Here is an 18559-nt window from a genome sequence, read left to right as displayed (position 1 = left end):
CCTGAGACATTCACTAGGCACATGGTCAGTAGTGGCCATCTTCCCAATATACCACGCATCTGTTGTTTCATCCAATTTTAGTCATATATATAGCAACAAATCACAAAAACAGTTTCCTTAGCTTTGTATCTTCAGGTACAATTATACAGAGAAACCACCAATAATCGTGTGCCCCCTTTGAGTGAGCACTTTGGCGACAGTTGAAAGGAAAAACTCCCTTTTAACTCAGCAGAACCAGGCTGTATGATTCAGTAGCTTTTAGAATCACTTTTAGCAGTAATGTGAAGTAGTGGTTTTCTGCATGACTTTGTCAGACTCTCACATCGTTGTGGAGCACTATTAGCCTTCTTTACATGCTTCATTGAGGTTTGCCGTCTCTCAATCATTCTGTTGTTGATTTGCTGCTGTGCTTGGGATCTTTGTCCTATTGACGGTCCCACATTTGACTCCACTGTATAATACTTTGGTATGCAGAGGAGTTTATGGTAAATGGTAAATGGCCTGTATTTATATAGCGCTTTACTAGTCCCTAAGGACCCCAAAGCGCTTTACATATCCAGTCATCCACCCATTCACGCACACATTCACACACTGGTGATGGCAAGCTACATTGTAGCCACAGCCACCCTGGGGCACACTGACAGAGGCGAGGCTGCCGGACACTGGCGCCACCAGGCCCTCTGACCACCACCAGTAGGCAACGGGTGAAGTGTCTTGCCCAAGGACACAATGACCGAGACTGTTCAAGCCGGGGCTCGAACCAGCAACCTTCCGATTACAAGGCAAACTCCCAACTCTTGAGCCACGATCGCCCCCTTTATGGTCGACTCTTTGACTTTAAGGTGCCCAGGTCCCGTGGCTGCAAATCAAACCCTAATTATCACCCCTCCTCTAATAGTAAATGGTAAATGGATTTATATAGCGATTTTCTGCTCATCTGAGCACTCAAGGCGCTTTACACAACTTATGCATTCACCCATTCACATCTTTCTAAGTGCTTCATAGATAACATTCACACTCGGATGGATGCATCGGAGAGCAATTTGGGGTTAGTATCTTGCCCAAGCATATTTGGCATGTAGACTAGGGGAAGCCAGGAATCAAACCACCAATCTTCCGATCAGTGGATGACCTGCTCTACCACCTGAGCTACAACCACCCACTATAATTATCACCCCTCCACCACTGTTCTAATAGTTAATGATACCTTTTGCTGAAATGCTGGGAATGCCAAACATGGTGCTGTACATTATGGCCAAATATCTGCACTTCTGGCTGCTCTGTACAGAAGTCTTGTGGTTTGTTTAGAAGTAACTTTCCATGTTGCCATATTCTTTGTGAGGAGAAGAGGGTTTCTCCTGGCAGCACTTTCAAACAAACCATAGTTGTTCGGTCTTCTGCTGATCAAACCTACTCATGTACCTTGATAAGCACTGCCTAATTGCTGCATACCAACTGATTTCCAGTGAAATCATTGAGGGTGTACTTTTTTCCCTCACAAATGCGTCCGGTAAAATCTGTATTTCACATGATAGTGTTTCCACTTTTTACGCACAGGATTGTTACACCTAATAAAAAAATTATTAAGGAGAGAGTTGATTCAGCTTGAGTGATGTATATTTCTTTTCATCACCAGTAATTTCTGTACTTCCATTTAAAGGTCTCAATTTTGCTTTCAAGTTTGTAAGACTGTGGAATTGAAAGAAAATTCCACATTTGGAGAAGCCTGAAAAGCTGTTTTTGTGAAATGAATTGAATTTACTCTCAGTAACCTCCACCAGAAAAGGACATATGCAAAAATATGTTTCATAAAGAAATATGTAGTAGATCTCAACGCAATATTTAAAATTGGTTTCACTTTGAGTTACCACATCAAATGAAGACACCATGAAGATAATTTCAAAGATTAAAATAGCAATTATACATAATTTGTTGCAAAATGATGTATATGTGAGGTGGATTTTTGTTTCCGCTCCAGAAACATCACTGACCAAAATACCATGACTTCACCTTCCAATGAGACCTGTGAGGTTAAGGATATTTCAGCCAAACCTTTCTTTATACTGGTCCACAGTTTGGTCTTTCTGGTAAGTTTCAAATCATCAAATTGTGCTCTGTCAGAAATTGGTTTGAGGTTCCCAGTGCATGTACCAAAGTCCTGTCCTCTCCATCCTTTCTGTGTTTCTTTAGGTAGGTTTACCTCTCAATGGCTTCATCATGAAGTTCTACTGTTGTCGAGGTCGAAAGCAGGCGTCCAGCAGCTTGAAAGTCTTCCTGAAGAACCTGACAGCTGCTGACTTCCTATTCTGCCTCTGTCTGCCACTCCGCATCACTTACTATGCCAGAAGCTCTGGAATAATCCCGAGTCTCTACTGCAGCTTTGGAGCTTCTGCCTTTTTCCTCAACATGTATGCCAGCATCATATTTATGGGGTACATCGCTGCCAACAGGTAAAAAAAAACTTTACTATGCTGCCCTCACGACACGTGACCATGTGAAGCTAGACAGCTAGCGAACAAAATAGACGAGATCTTCCACACAAGGCTTGCTTTTCTTGCTTTTAATGAAGATCCTTTAAAGCCTTATCCTCTCTCAAGGCTTCTCCTTGCTATTTCTTATTTGTAACTGAAACATACAGAAAGTGAAAATAAACTGCTAGCTAATACACATCTTAATGACAAACTTAAAGATTAGCCTAGCTTAACACGTGCGTTACATTAGCATCACAGTTCACTCCAGGTAAACACATATAAAAGTTGTTTCTGAACATATTAATACTCACAAAGACGAACGTTTCCCAAGGTACAAGCGTGTAGGGCACTTTTAGCGTGTACATGAACTTATTCACTGTTTTAATACTGCCGAAGCACTTTTACAGCATTAACGGAGAAAATACGTCAAAGATAGGTTAATGATCAGAGCGCTACCTCTGATCATTCCATTTCCGCACATACAACACAAAGATCGCTTGTGATAACGATGTCTCACTCTGAGCAAATTTCGAACCCATACATTTTAACAGTTTTTAGCATGAATTACTTATAATATTTCTTAACTTTGAACTTATTTATCACTTTGCTTATGTAACTTAATAAGACTATGCACTAACTACTCACTTTTGACCAAAAGCCATAACATTTACAGTGTTGTTAAGTACAACACTGGGTGTTACATCAGTAAATCCTGCACTCCTAATTAAAGCATGAATGCATTTTTTAACTTAATGATTTTGGCAGCACTGTGGCTGATTAGTGAATTTGTCTACTGCTTGCTTTTGCTTCTCTCTTCAGGTATCTGAAGATCGTCCATCCTTCAGGAACTCGCGTCCTGCAGACAGTACGAGCTGCCCACATCATCTCTGCGGTCACCTGGGTTTTTCTTCTGGCTACAGCAATTTCTTACAGCAATCTGTATTTGATGACTCAGGAATCTCTGACCTCTAACTCCAGCCGCTGTGATCCCCTCTTTAGTGAATCAGTCAAGTTGTTTTTTACAATCATCCAGGTTCTGTCTGCCATCATCTTCCTCTTAGTCTTCATATCCCTGGTCTTCTTCTACTACAACACCTCCCGCAGGGTGTTGCAGGCACAGCAGAGGCAGCTGGCCTCCTCTGAGAAGCTCTTGAAGTCTCGTAGAAACATGTTGCTGCTTGTCAGCATCTTCTGTGTTTGCTTTGTCCCCTATCACCTGGTTCGACTTCCTTTTACTTTTCTGTCGGGAAACTGCACAGTAGGTCCAGTGTTGTACTACCTGAAGGAGGTGTCCACTATGGTCTCAGTTTTCAACATCTGCCTGGACCCTGTTGTTTACTTTTACCTCTGTAAGGCTTTTCGGGCCAAGGTGAGAAAGTTGTCCAGGAGAGCCAACATTCAACAAGCAAGTGAGGAGAGTGAGAGCAGCAGGGAGCAGTTTGGCATCGTTACATCAACAGCAACGTCTCAAACCAATGAACTGTAAGGAAAACTTCCATATTTTATGTACAGCCTTGTTTTGTGTGTGTGTGTGTTTTTTCTCTTTTTTTTGTCACGTGAGTTCTGTGAAATCATGCTTATCCACCCCAAATCTTTACAAATAATATAGTTTCTGTTAAGCTTATTTAAACATATCAAGAAGAACTTTTTACCTTTCTACAGTATTTTTTATTATTATTTTATTCATAACAAAAATTAAAGCATAGATAATTGATGTTGCTTAAAAAAAAAGAAATCTCAGATTATTTTTTCTACTTGGCTGTTTTCCAGAAATGTTTCATTTCATTTTGTATTGTAGGAAATACACTGAATAAAGCGACAATGTTTTGAGGTTGTGCACATCATCATGATTTATATTCGTGAGCACATTCAGTCACATCATGATTCAAATATACTTGATTATAAATAGCATTGTTGTACTGACTTCTTTTTTAACTCATGAATCAGTTGTTCCACACCGTTTTAGTCAAAAGGACCTATGTGCATCTATAGGGTCATATAGCTCTAATTCATAACAGAAGTTATCTCAAGGCATTTTAACTAGTAATGCTTTGGATTTGGCAATCTCACAGTGTGAGAAGGCTAACCTGCCAGTTTCCATATCCTCCCTGGTGAATTTGATGTATTGGTCCACTGAGTTAATGTGATCCGTGAAATGTAGGACGTCCTGAGATTTGATTTTCACCGGTGTCATCCACACATCTGAACCAATGGCTTTGTGGTGTTCCAGGGTAGGATAGCAAAGCCCTCTTTTCCACTTATTCAATCAATCAATCAGTCAATCAATCAAGGCTTTATTTGCCACGTGCAGGTTGCCCTGCAGTGGAATGGGACCCCCCCCCCCCCCCCCCCCCCCGACCTTACACACACAACACAGACATCACATGGGGGTACAGGTCGGAGATCGGTAGCGTTACAGAAAAAAAACACTGAAATGTACACTACAATGGGAAAGTACAAGAGGAAAAAAAGAGACCTCTACTCATGCTGGGCTCCTGGGAGGACAGCATGAGAACAGGAAACAGAAAAACTCCTGTGCACAAAAAAAGCACATAAATGTCCACAATACAACATTATGGAACACGTGACAAGCCACAGGGTCGGGTGGGGGGGAGGAGTAATCCGAAGCAAACACAGCAGCCATCCTGCCCAGCGCTACCATTCCAGCACGGGCTCAGACCCGCCGTGTTCCCAGGAGGAAACAAGCATCGAAGGCGTTTGGAAAGGGAGGGGGGATGAGTGTGTGCATATCAGTGTATATGTATGTGTGTCCATAGTTCAGCTGAGACAGTGTCCTTCGCCCTGCTAGGCTAAGTAAACAGTCTTCCAGCCAACCCAGGTGGCCTTGCATGGAATGGGAAGGAACAGACTAAACACGTTATCAGGGTGTTTTTGTTCGGCTCCAGCCTTGCGACCGCAGCTGGCGCCGAAAGGGTATCCGCATAAAGTGATAGTGCTTTTTACTTTAGTGCGAACAGCTCATGTGAATTTCAAAGCAGTTCTACAGTCCAACACTGGTCTCTCAATCTCCCGTTGGAGAGCCGCGAGCTTCCCCTTACTTGTGCTCTGTGATGTTGTCATTCTTGTGCTCAAAGAACCGATTCTGAGAACTCACGACAGTGTGCCTCCCCGAGATGTCATCCAATTTGCGCTCAGAGATGTTATTCGGAGCGAGCCCTTCCAAGATGGAATCCAGTCTGCACTCAGAGATGTTATTCTGAGTATTCACAGTAGCCGTAGCCTCTCCAAGATCTTATCTGTGCTGCACTCAATGAGCCCATTTTGAGAAACTCACGCCTCTTCCCATCGTTCCAATCCCAGCGGGCAGCCTTGTGGAGGTTTGAACAGCCAGTTCCACTTTCTTAATTCTTCGATAAGTCAGGGCCAAGCCAGCTCCGATCAGCCAGAACCCTGTTACCATGGTTCCAAATAGGTAGATATCTTCCGAGATGGTTCCGAATAGGTAGATATCTTCAGCACTCAGGCTCACCCAAGCCCAAACTTCTCGTTGAGAAAAGGGTTTCAATTGCATTCAGGGACCAGTTGATCAAATCCATAATTCCTCTTTTAGATTTTAGAGAACAGACTGTGAGAGAGTGTTCCAGGGAAAAGTAATACAAAAAACATGAGACTAGACAAGGACAGAGGAGAGGAGAAAAGTGCGACCGCCTTCGTCAAGAGCAAGAGCAGAAAAAAAATTGGCCGTTGTACAAATTGGCCACGATGGCTGAAACTGGGGAACTCATTGCACACCCATGTTTATGCCTGCAGAACTGACCCTTGTATGTGAAGTAGGTGGAATGAAGACACAGTTCCAAAAGCAAAAAGCACTTGATTGTGATCAGTTCCACTAGCGGGATTTGTCTTGGCGTCACAGCAAAACTCAATCTTTTTTTTTCCAATGTAATAGTTTAAGTGATTCACTAACAAGTGTTCCAGCAGGAGGCAGTAATACACTAAACTGCACCTGTTGTGTTGAAAAGAAGGTGAAAGAGACTGTAATCTTGTCAGAAGTATTGTGAGGGAGTTGAAAGAAGAGGGTTATATTTTCAAGTCTCAGGAAAAATATCTGTCTGCTCCGATTTTTCCTCATCCTTGCCAATTTTATCTTTCACCTAAGATTCATAAATCTCCAGAAACATTTAAAATCCCTATTGTTAGTGATTGTGACTCTGAATCATTCAGGATTACAGCATATAGAGTCTTTTCTAAATTCCTTGTCTCATCCCTTTAATGCACCCTAGTTATGTGAAAGATACATATGACTTTATGGACAAATTGAAAGATGTGAATGATCCATGTGATGCCTTACTTTTTACAATGGATGTAGAGTTCCTCTGTACCAACATAGACACAAGGTTGGGCTTATTGGCAGTGGATAATATATTTAACCCCCTGGGGTCGCTGGACGCGCCGGCGCGTCAAAATCACATGACCAATTTAAGACGACACAGCTACAGGATACAGCATGTCAGAGTCTCCATTTCAACTTGGATCGAAAGTGCAGACTTCAAACTATATACCAGTTTTTGAATTGTGTCGATGGGCCACGTAAAACCAGAGTTATGATTAAAAATACACGCGATGTTTTTTTCTGAACAAAACAGTGGTGTTTACAGCGGGAAGAACGGCGTTTTCTACAGACAACGCTAGCAAACACTCTCCGCTTGCGAGTGAAAAAAAAAAAAGAAAAAACACCCCTTCCCTATTGGTGTTAGCGTTTACCATGTCAGCCAATCAAAAAAATGATAAGGCAACATGTGACATTTGGTTGTTTAGGGAGAAGGGGAAGTTTTTAGGAGTGACACCCGCAACGGAAAGCGGGCGAGTGAAAGACAGAGAGAGAGAGCGAGTTTTCATATGTGAGACATTAGTGACGTTTAGCGTGTTTGGAGGCTATAGTTAGTTTGTTGTGTAGTTATTATCTTGTATTGTGTGTCAGTTATGCTGCTGGATTTCATATTTGCTCTAAAAAAGCCGTCAAAGGCAGATTCCAGTGTAAACGCTGTTCCCACATGGAAAACTGGACTGATACACCTCCTGCTGTCGGACCTGCAGGATTTAGGCCTGTGCTGTTCTCCTCTGTCTTGTACTGAACACAAACTACATTTTTTTGGACTGGAACAAATCATTTGTGCGCCTTCTTATTTGATGCAGCACACCTGATTGTTCTGTAAATAGATTTAAATGGTTATATAAAAAACGCCTGAAGACTTGGCTGCATTTTTAGGTAAATAGTACCATATAACTTTGTTGTTTGCAAAACTTGTGCATAATTTTTAGAAATGTTCAATTTCTATTTGCATTTCAAGTTATGAAAATGATTCGTTAAACATGTTTGTGGGTTTTACAGTAAAAAATATAACTTTTTTCTACTCAGATTTTGAAATTTTTGTCTGAATATAGATCAACTGTGCTAATATAGTATACCAAAATGAAAAAATAACTCAAATTTCAGATATTTGAGGTTGTGCTGAAAATAATGATACTAAACAAGGCAAGAAAAACATATTTTAAAGGTGAAATATAGAGGTAAAATCAAAAGTAGTCAAAAACGGCCAATTATACCCTGGACCCCAGAGGGTTAAATAAAATATGAATTTTACACGTTCTGATGATCCATCCATCCATCCATCCATCTTCATCCGCTTTATCCGAGGCCGGGTCGTGGGGGCAGCAGCCTAAGCAAAGAGACCTAGACCTCCCTCTCCCCAGCCACCTCCTCCAGCTTATCCGGGGGAACACCAAGGCGTTCCCAGGCCAGCCGAGAGATATAATCTCTCCAGCGTGTCCTGGTTCTGCCCCCGGGCCTCTTCCCGGTGAGACATGCCTGGAACACCTCACCCAGGAGGCGCCCAGGGGGCATCCTTGTCAGATGCCCGAACCACCTCAGCTGGCTCCTTTCGATGTGCTCTACTCTGAGCCCCTCCCGGATGGCTGAACTTCTCACCCTATCTCTAAGGGAGGGGCCAGCCACCCTTCGGAGGACGCTTATTTCTGCTGCTTGTATCCGCGATCTTGTTCTTTCGGTCACTACCCAAAGCTCGTGGCCATAGGTGAGGGTAGGGACGTAGATCGACCGGTAAATTGAGAGCTTCACTTTTACACTCAGCTCCCTCTTCAACACGACGGACCGGTGCAGCGTCCGCATTACTGCAGCTGCAGCCCCAATCCGTCTGTCAATCTCCGGCTCCCTTCTCCCATCACTCGCGAACAAGACCCCGAGATACTTGAACTCCTCCACTTGGGGCAGGAACTCATACCCGACCCGGAGTGGGCACTCCACCCTTTTCCGGCTGAGAACCATGGCCTCAGATTTGGAGGTGCTGATCCTCATTCCCGCTGCTTCACACTCGGCTGCGAACCGTTCCAGTGCGGGCTGGAGGCCCTCACCCGATGAAGCCAACAGAAACACATCATCCGCAAAAATCAGAGATGAGATTCTGAGGCCACCAAAGCGAAAGCCCTCCGCCACTTGGCTGCACCTAGAAATCCTGTCCATAAAAATTATGAACAGAACCGGTGACAACGGGCAGCCCTGGCGGAGCCCATCACCCACTGGGAACGAGTCCGACTTACTGCCGGCAATGCGAACCAAGCTCTTGCAACGGTTGTATAGGGATTGAATGGCCTGTAGCAATGGGCCAGACACCCCATACTCCCGCTACACCTCCCACAGGACACCCGGAGGGACACGGTCGAATGCCTTCTCCAAGTCCACAAAACACATGTAGACTGGTTGGGCAAACTCCCATGCACCCTCAAGTATCCTCGAGAGGATAAAGAGCTGGTCCAGAGTTCCGCGACCAGGACGAAAACCGCATTGTTCCTCCTGCATCAGAGGTTCGACTAGCGGACGAACTCTCCTTTCCAGCACCCTGGCATAGACTTTCCCAGGGAGGCTGAGGAGTGTGATCCCCCTGTAGTTGGAACACACCCTCCGGTCCCCCTTCTTACAGATGGGGACCACCACCCCGGTCTGCCCGTCCATGGGTACTGCCCCTGATCTCCACACAACATTGCAGAGGCGTGTCAACCAGGACAGCCCTACAACGTCCAGAGCCTTCAGGAACTCGGGGCGGACCTCATCAACACCAGGGGCTCTGCCACCAAGGAAATGTTTAACTGCCTCAGTGACCTCGCCCCCGGAAATTGGCGGGTCTTTCCCCTCATCCCCAGACTCTGCTTCCTCCTCGGAAGACGTGTCAGTGGGATTAAGGAGGTCCTTGAAGTATTCCTTCCACCGCCCGACAATTTTCTCAGTCGACGTCAGCAGCGCTCCGCCAGCACTATACACAGAGCACTGCTTTCCCCTCCCGAGACGACTGACGGTTTGCCAGAATCTCTTCGAGGCAGTCCGAAAGTCTTTTTCCATGGCCTCTCCGAACTCCTCCGACACCTGAGTTTTTGCTTCAGCCACTGCCCGAGCCTCATTCCGCTTGGCCTGTCAATACCTGCCGGCTGCCTCCGGAGTCCCACAGGCTAACCAAGCCCGATAGGACTCCTTCTTCAGCCTTTTCGCTCCCTTCACCTCTGGTGTCCAACATTTGGTTCGGGGATTACCACCACGGCAGGCACCAACCACCTTGCGGCCGCAGCTCAATGCAGCAGCTTCGGCAATGGAGACGCTGAACATGGTCCATTCGGACTCAATGTCCCCAGTCTCCCTCGGAGTGCTGTTGAAGCTCTGCCGGAGGTGTGCGTTGAAGATCTCGCGGACTGGGGCCTCTCCCAGCACACCCTCACTACACGTTTAGGTGCACCGGGTCTGTCCAGCGTCCTCCCCCGCCACCTGATCCAACTCACCACCAGGTGGTGATCAGTTGACAGCTCAGCCCCTCTCTTTACCCGAGTGTCCAGAACATATGGTCGCAGGTCTGGTGATACGATTACAAAATCGATCATCGACCTACGGCCTAGAGTGTCCTGGTGCCACGTGCACTTATGGACACTCTTATGTTCGAACAAGGTGTTCGTTCCTCCCAAACACGCCCCTCCAGGTCTCGCTGTCGTTACCCACGTGAGCATTGAAGTCCAGCACCCAATTTGAGGATTCCTTTTTTCTCCAAATCTCAGGTTGTGCACTAGGCGGATATTTATACGTCCCACTGGGAAATGACAATTTTAGAAAATTGCAATAAATTACCACTAATTTATTTTACGGTATTTGGACAATGTTTTTGGTATTTGGACACATGGATTAAAATATTTCAAAATTTTGCATAAATTGAGCAATCAACACCCCTTAATAAAGTTAAAATTTCAACTAGATCAATTTGTAGTTAATTTTTTAGACAAAGTCGTTTTCTTTAGAAAACAATAATAGTCAAAGTAAACAACTATGTAATAATTATTAATAATAGTAGTTACATTAATAGTAATGTAATTATTACACACACACAAAGAGATGATGTTCATTTGGTATAACTGAGCTGCTCACACACCTTTGATTTTAATAAACACACTGAATAACTAAAGATTGTGGAATCAATAATGATACTCTTCACACATAATATGTCAAATGAAATAAGCCAAAGGTCAAAATAACGATGATGATGATACTTTCCACACAAAAAACCTGAAGTAGGTCAAAGGTCAAAGTGGATGTAGTGATAAAACAGTCAGCAGTGTGTTAGGTTTGCACAGATATCAGTGGAGGACTTTACCCTGAAAAATGCAGAGTGTAATGTAGAGTTTGATGGTTTTCCCAGAAAATGTTAGGAGGTGGTGGGTAGGTGTATTGTTGTTCTTGGGTTTTGTTTCCCTTCTTGGCATAGGTAGGCGGGGCGGGGCTTGATGGCATTCCGGCACACCTGCGGCGCATCGGACGTCATCAGTGAACGCTTTTATGGAGCTGAGTCACGGACGTCTGGTGTCGGAGTATTGTCGCTTTCACAAGTGGTAACGTGTTGGTGCAAGCTGAATCTGTTGATTCCACACTATTGAGCTGCATGTTTTTAGGATCCATCTCCTGCCTGCTTCTCCTTTGTTCTAGCCTGTCCCGCTGCCTGCTCGCCTGCCTAGTTTTCTTTGTGTTGGCTTCTTTGGATCCGTGACGGAGAGTTACTTCGTACCAGTCTGCGACCACCGCTACAGCTGTATTTCTGTGTTGCAAGTAAGCTCTCCAACTCTCCCCATCCACTTTAGTTTAACTCTCGGCTATCGACATTACTCCGTAACTTTGTTTGTCCCTCGTTTTCAGGTAGCTCCGGTGCGTCATCTGTCCATACCTCGGCTCCGTCTCATCCCTTCAGCTCTGCTCTCCGTGCACATTTTACCTGTCACTGTATATGGCCCCTTCCCTTGTAAATATTCCCCCATCATTGTATATAAATCTGCACCACTACTGTCCTGTGCCCGTGTGTGTTTCTGCCACTAAATCCATCCGTGTAAATTTCCCAAACAGAAAAGGAGGAAGAAGAGATGGCTGAGATTCTGTGGAGAGGATTTCATTGTGGATCGAGGTTTCTATCAAATCACTTTGAGCATCTGTGTGATGATCCACAGCTGAAAATTACACAGTGGGGTCTAAATCTTCTGACAGTGGTTGGACAGCATGAAGGAAAATGGTGGAGCAACTTTATTCGTGAAGACTTGCTTTGTTGTTGCTGTGACTTTACTTCCTGTTTGAACTGCTTGTTTTAATGGTGATCGTGGCTCAAGAGTTGGGTGTTCGTCTTGTAATCGGAGGGTTGCCAGTTCGAGTCCCGGTTCGGACAGTCTCGGTCGTTGTGTCCTTGGGCAAGACACTTCACCTACCTCTTACTGGTGATGGCCAGAGGGGCCAATGGCGCGATATGGCAGCCTCGCTTCTGTCAGTCTGCCCCAGAGCAGCTGTAGCTGCCTCCACCAGTGTGTGAATGTGAGAGTGAATGAATAGTGGAACTGTAAAGCGCTTTGGGTGCCTAGAAAAGCGCTATATAAATGCAATCCATTATTATTGTTAAATACTTTGATTTGTTCTTCATTCAATTATTTGGAAGGAATATTTGGAAGTGGCAAAATCGTTTGTTTTTCACAAATATTTATGTCCTCGTTAATGAAATAAAATAAAGTAGTCGATCTTTTTGTGTATTTGTCTGATTGTTGAGTATGAGAAATGTGGTTTCTCTTTAAGGCTCTAAAAACAGCGCTTTCCTCCTTTAAATCTCTTCCCCTCCTTTATTTGTCCTGACAGCGAGCGCTTTGAATCCACACACAAACTTTCAGCTCTTCTTCTGCTGTAAAAGAACAACAAGCTGATTAAACGAGCTCCGTAAAACTTCATGCTGATGTTTCCATATGAAGCACTCGGAGACGTTCCTCTGGCAAAATAATACAAAATAAAGCTCAGATATTTTTCTCTACATGCCTCTAAACTCATTTATCTCATGACTTTGAATCCCCCTGAAAATACTGACATTGAAGCACGTACATAATACTCCAGCCTTTCAACTCTGAGCTTATTTAGTTCTATTAATACACTGAAATCTCATTTGTGTCATGAAGAAAGTCTTTAATCAAACAGAATTCAAAGATCAGAAACATTTCATATATGGAGTTAAACATGAATCATTGTTTCAACAATAGATTTATTGTTGTCATAAACAGACAAGAAGACAACAACAAACTGCTCCTCCCATTCAACACATGTCAGTCCATATCCCAGCAAACTAAATCATCTCCATTTACACATCAAATAGAAACATGAATCACTTGTAATGATGAGAAACTTGATAGAATTTCAAATCTAGTTTGGGGAGTCATTCAGTGAGAAACAGTGAAATGATTTTCCATGTGAAAAGGTGGACAGCAGAAACAGAAAGAAACAGTGAGAACTAAAAGAGAAACAAAGAGCTTTGGAACAACGAGGCAGCAGGAGGACAGCTGCAGTTTAACAGCTTCAATTCACTGACAGGAAACAACATTAGAAATATCATCATCCTCAACTCATCTGCTGCACTGACACTGACACCTTCAACGGACACACCTTCAGTTTAGTATCAATAAAAATGTATGGAAACATCCTGTGAGTGAAAGTGTGTGTGAAGGTGTGTATGTGTGTGTTAGTATCAGGATCAGAGAACGACAGCTTTCCTCTGTTCCAGTCCAGATTCACTCTGATCCTCTGGAGCTTCTCTACTGAGAGAGCAGTTTTTCGAGTTGATGGTGAGCATGATGAGTATTTACCTTTATAGAACCATATTCTCCATAATCTAGACTGCATGTCTGTCTTACTCTGCACAGACTCTGCTAACACACCCAGTCCCCACCATGTACTGTCTCCAACTTCGATATCCCAACTATGAGTCCCTGAGTTAAAGCCCTCAGAGCCCAGGACAGAGTAGGAATAATCAAACCTCTCTGGATTGTCAGGAAGCTGCTGCCTCTCTCCTCCTCGTCTCACACTGGTCAGATCTTCAGACAGGATGAGCTCTGGACTTGCAGTGTTTGGGTCCAGGATGAGAGGAGTGTAGGAGACCATGTCCTTCATGTTGTTCCAGATGTTGAAGGTCAGGTTTCCCAGGTGTTTGGCCTGGTCTATCAGAGCTCCTGAGGGCAGCTGTGGATCATCCAGCAGGGGGCAGCGCTGGACTCTTTCCACTGCAGCCTTGTAGTTGTGCAGGAATGAGACGTCTTCAGCTCTCAGCTCCTCCTCTGTGGCTCTGACTGTGTCTGAAAGAGCTGCTATCTCTCTGCTCAGAGCCTCCATCTTCTCCTTCATCATCCCACTCTTCTGCTCCTCTTCCTCCCTCAGTGCAGCCAGCCTGGCCTCCTCTTCCTCTGCTAGAAACTGGTGAAGCTTCTTAAACTGCTCCTTAATCTGCCTCTCTGTGTGTCGGGCCTGGACCTTAATGTGTTCTGCTGTTTGATCAAACTTCACTTGAACTTCTTCACAAACCTTTAACTTCTTCTTTAAGGGCTCCAGAGTTTCCTGAAGTTCCTTCTTGTGTTGTTGTGCAGCTTCATCGATGGGTCTGAATCTGTGATTGGTGTGTTTTTCTGAGTCTCTGCAGACGACACACACTGGCTGCTGATGGTCCAGACAGAAGAGTTTGAGTTTCTCAGAGTGCAGACTGCAGAGAGCCTCTGAAGCTCTCTGATCTCTCTCCTGTAAGAACGACTCACACAGGTTCTTTAAAGCCAGATTTAAAGGTGAATGATCCTTTGAAGATCTTTTCTTACAAACTGGACACTCGTGTGTTGGTCTCTCTCTCCACCATCTCTTCAGACAGTCTTTACAGAAGCTGTGGCTACATGACAGAATAACAGGATCTCTGAAGACCTCCTGACAGACCGGACAGCAGAGATCCTCCTCTGATCTGGAAGCCATTGAGTCTGTGAGTGAAGCTGAAAACAGCAGACAGGAAGTACAGTCAGTCCTGGCTCCCCTCCCTCCTCTACCACCTTCACTGAAACTTCCTTTGAGTCGTGTTTTTGCTCAAACTCACCTTCAGTGTGTGGAGCGTCAGCAGCTTGAAGCAGCAGTGTTGGAGTTTTCCACTTTTCTCTCCTGTAGCTGGACTCACTCAGAGGAAGCTGCTAGTTTGGTCTGAGCTCAGTCTGATCGTCTGTGCGTCTCTCTTTACTGAGGACGAAGAACTTCCTGTTTCCTGGTTTGTCACATTTGAGTGACGTGAGGGGAGGAGACAAATGTTGCTGTTTGACTTTTAACTAAGGTGTGTTTCAATCCTGCCTGCAGCTCAAATGCTGTCAAACAGGTTTTGTGTCTTTTCACCTCCACAGGTCACAACATGAAACCTGTTGTGAAGTTTATAAAATAAAGTGTCACTCGGTGGTGCAGCTGTTTGTCAGCTTCTATTTCAGACTTTGTTCTGCTTCTTGTTCAGGTTCCCAGCAGTGGGAGTGTAATGCAGTCACACACACACAGGTGGTGTTAAGGTGGATTCACTTAGTTACAGACTGTGGTGTTATTTCCTGTAACTAAGGGTGTGTTTCACTCCAAAGTTCAGACATTAACCTGCCAGAAGTTGTAAAAGTTACTAATAAAGAGCTTTTCTCTCATTTCACATGCAGGTCAGAGCATGAAAGCTGTGATGCAGCAGTTTGAGAGAAATTGCTGCTGATATAAAATATTTTTTGTGGTTTTACAAAATATATAAAAGAGCAGAAAGAAAAGAAATAAGTGTAAAGAGTGCAGCAAAATGCATGTTTTAGTGTGAGTTGGTTCATCTGATCTGGTTGTGTAAAAGTCACTGCATGACACTGAGTGTTACTTTTGTGTTACTGACACTCATCTCTGACATCTCTTTCTCTTACTTTCTTTTTTCTGTTATTTAGTCAAAAACCTTTCAAAGAAATAATGAATTCTCCACACGTGTTTGAAGGTTGCTGATACGTTCATCTAGCACAGACCTATTGCTGGAACGCCAAGACAATTCTACTACAATGGCAAAAACAAGACGCAAGTCACCAGAGCTCTTTGTGTTGCTCGTGCATGAGGGAGAGAACTGTGACGAGCATCGTTCCCTCCAAGTAAGCAAATTAATGTTAATAGTCAAACATAGAAATTAACATTTGCAAAATCATTCCAGCTTTGTGGTGCATCTCCTCCAGGTGTGTAAATCACACATGCAGAGTGGTTTGAGTTCCTCAGTAGTTCCTTGTAGTTGTGCAGGAATGAGACGTCTTCAGCTCTCAGCTCCTCCTCTGTGGCTCTGACTGTGTCTGAAAGAGCTGCTATCTCTCTGCTCAGAGCCTCCATCTTCTCCTTCATCATCCCACTCTTCTGCTCCTCTTCCTCCCTCAGTGCAGCCAGCCTGGCCTCCTCTTCCTCTGCTAGGAACTGCTGAAGCTTCTTAAACTGCTCCTTAATCTGCCTCTCTGTGTGTCGGGCCTGGACCTTAATGTGTTCTGCTGTTTGATCAAACTTCACTTGAACTTCTTCACAAACCTTTAACTTCTTCTTTAAGGGCTCCAGAGTTTCCTGAAGTTCCTTCTTGTGTTGTTGTGCAGCTTCATCGATGGGTCTGAATCTGAGATTGGTGTGTTTTTCTGAGTCTCTGCAGACGACACACACTGGCTGCTGATGGTCCAGACAGAAGAGTTTGAGTTTCTCAGAGTGCAGACTGCAGAGAGTCTCTGAAGCTCTCTGATCTCTCTCCTGTAAGAACGACTCACACAGGTTCTTTAAAGCCAGGTTTGAAGGTGGATAATCCTTTGAAGATCTTCTCTTACAAACTGGACACTCACGTATCTGTTTTTTGATCCACCATCTATTCAGACAGTCTTTACAGAAGCTGTGGCTACATGACAGAATAACAGGATCTCTGAAGACCTCCTGACAGACCGGACAGCAGAGATCCTCCTCTGATCTGGAAGCCATTGAGTCTGTGAGTGAAGCTGAAAACAGCAGACAGGAAGTACAGTTAGTCCTGTAGTGATGGGATTTCCGGCTCTTTTTAGAGAACCGGCTCTTTCGGCTCCGAACCGGCTCTTCAGGTTGTTTTGTTGCTTTAATTCATTTATTATTAACAACAATTTAAAATTATGCAGAAAAGGAATTACTAATCTAAAAAAAAGTGGTCTTATTTATATATGTTTTTATATAAATATATACGGTGGCCCCTAGAGACAAAGCATGTACAAACTCCAAAACACATTTCTTGTCACGTCCGGTGTGACAGACGTGTGGAGTTTGTAGAAAGGACCCAAAATGCAGCAGCTCTGGTGCAGGTGAGTATTTATTGAACAGAGTAGATACAAACAGAAGTGGCGGGTGAACATGAAACTGGAAAACCTAAACTGGGCAAAACTAATAAAACAAACCAGAACGAAGATGGAGGGAGGTACGGCGAGATGCAGGGAGACCGAGGGGAACAACACACACGAACCAGCAACTAACAGAGGCAGACACAAGGTTTAAATACACAGAAGGATAACGAGGTAATGAGACACAAAAGGAGGGCACTGCTGGGAGTAATCTGACCTGATGAGACAGGGAAAAGTAAACTGAACACACTGAGATCAGACACGGATCTTCAAAGTAAAACAGGAAACACATACACGTAATGACATAACACACAACCTTAACACAGACTGGGGGACACAGAACATAGGAACATGAATCATGAAACAGAAGGGTACAAACACCCAAAGGAAGTTTGGGTGTTTGTAACCAAAACCACAGAATAATAATAAACTAAAACATAAACACGGAGTCACAGACTCCGGATCATTACATTTTTATTAACAACAAACAAAAGGAATTACTAATGTAAAAAAAAAAGTGGTTTTATTTATATATGTTTATATATAAATATATGCGGTGGCCCCAAGAGACAAAACACGTACAAACTCCAAAACACATTTCTAGCATGAACTGAACTTCCAAAACAGAGCTACCTAGATCACTTAAATTACACAACTGAAAGCATGTGTGTATTGTTTGTGTATTTATACACAAGCACTCATATATATTCAAATAATTTAAAAAAATGTTCATTTACCTGTTACTACCACACACCAAATCCGGTCGTTGGTACTTGCTGGCTTGTGTAGCCACTAGGTAACAAAAGTTCAACACTGCCCCCTAGCATCCTGGAGGACTTCCGTTGTGTTTTGTACGTGTTTTGGAGTTTGTATGTGCTTTGTCTGTAGGGGCCACCGTAAATATACTTTTATTTATTCACTCCACATAAAATGTAATAAATAAATCATATAATACAAAAACCAACTATTCACATTTCAGCTTTTAACTATTTCAATTTTCAGCTTTTTCCTTTTCAACAAATTTAAAATGAAACAACACAAAACACTGCAAACCACAACACAATAAAATATAAATTAAAATATTTAAACAAAAAGAAGATGCATATTCTCTGTCATATGGACCTGCATGAATAAACTTTCTGAATCCTTTATCATCCGCAACTGAAAATAGTTGTGGATGATTACTATACCTTTCTAATGTGACGTTGTTGTCCCTCGCTCTCTTTCTCTCTGGCTCTGTTCCTGTGCTACTGCGAGTGTAACAACCGCCCCTCCCCCCTCTGCCCAGCGCAAAGCACAAGGCTCGCGTGCAGAGTGAAGCGGAAAAAAAGTGCAAGAGAGGGTAAGAGAAAGAAAAAACAAAACACGGCTCGCGA

The 18559-nt window shown here is 43.7% G+C and overlaps 2 protein-coding genes across 2 annotated transcripts; one reads left to right on the top strand and one right to left on the bottom strand.

Annotated features, from left to right (window-relative positions):
• The first annotated feature begins 1984 nt into the window (after nucleotides 1-1984).
• On the top strand, nucleotides 1985-4972 carry LOC146521229 (P2Y purinoceptor 14-like). The gene is made up of 3 exons (XM_085152088.1): nucleotides 1985-2087; nucleotides 2191-2450; nucleotides 3291-4972. The coding sequence occupies exons 1-3, from the start codon at nucleotides 2001-2003 to the stop codon at nucleotides 3955-3957; spliced, it is 1014 nt and encodes a 337-aa protein (XP_085008214.1). The 5' UTR covers nucleotides 1985-2000; the 3' UTR covers nucleotides 3958-4972.
• A 7973-nt stretch (nucleotides 4973-12945) lies between these two features.
• LOC146521228 (nuclear factor 7, ovary-like) lies at nucleotides 12946-15067 on the bottom strand. Its single transcript, XM_085152075.1, has 2 exons — nucleotides 14903-15067; nucleotides 12946-14801 (listed from the first exon to the last, which is right to left on the bottom strand). The coding sequence occupies exon 2, from the start codon at nucleotides 14782-14784 to the stop codon at nucleotides 13396-13398; it is 1389 nt and encodes a 462-aa protein (XP_085008201.1). The 5' UTR covers nucleotides 14785-14801; nucleotides 14903-15067; the 3' UTR covers nucleotides 12946-13395.
• Between the last annotated feature and the right edge of the window lie 3492 nt (nucleotides 15068-18559).

The sequence above is a fragment of the Neolamprologus multifasciatus genome, chromosome 3 (assembly GCF_963576455.1).
Source record: "Neolamprologus multifasciatus chromosome 3, fNeoMul1.2, whole genome shotgun sequence".
NCBI classification, from domain to species: domain Eukaryota; kingdom Metazoa; phylum Chordata; class Actinopteri; order Cichliformes; family Cichlidae; genus Neolamprologus; species Neolamprologus multifasciatus.
The sequence above is the reverse complement of the archived record's forward strand: the minus strand, read 5'-3'. Positions and strand labels throughout refer to the sequence as shown.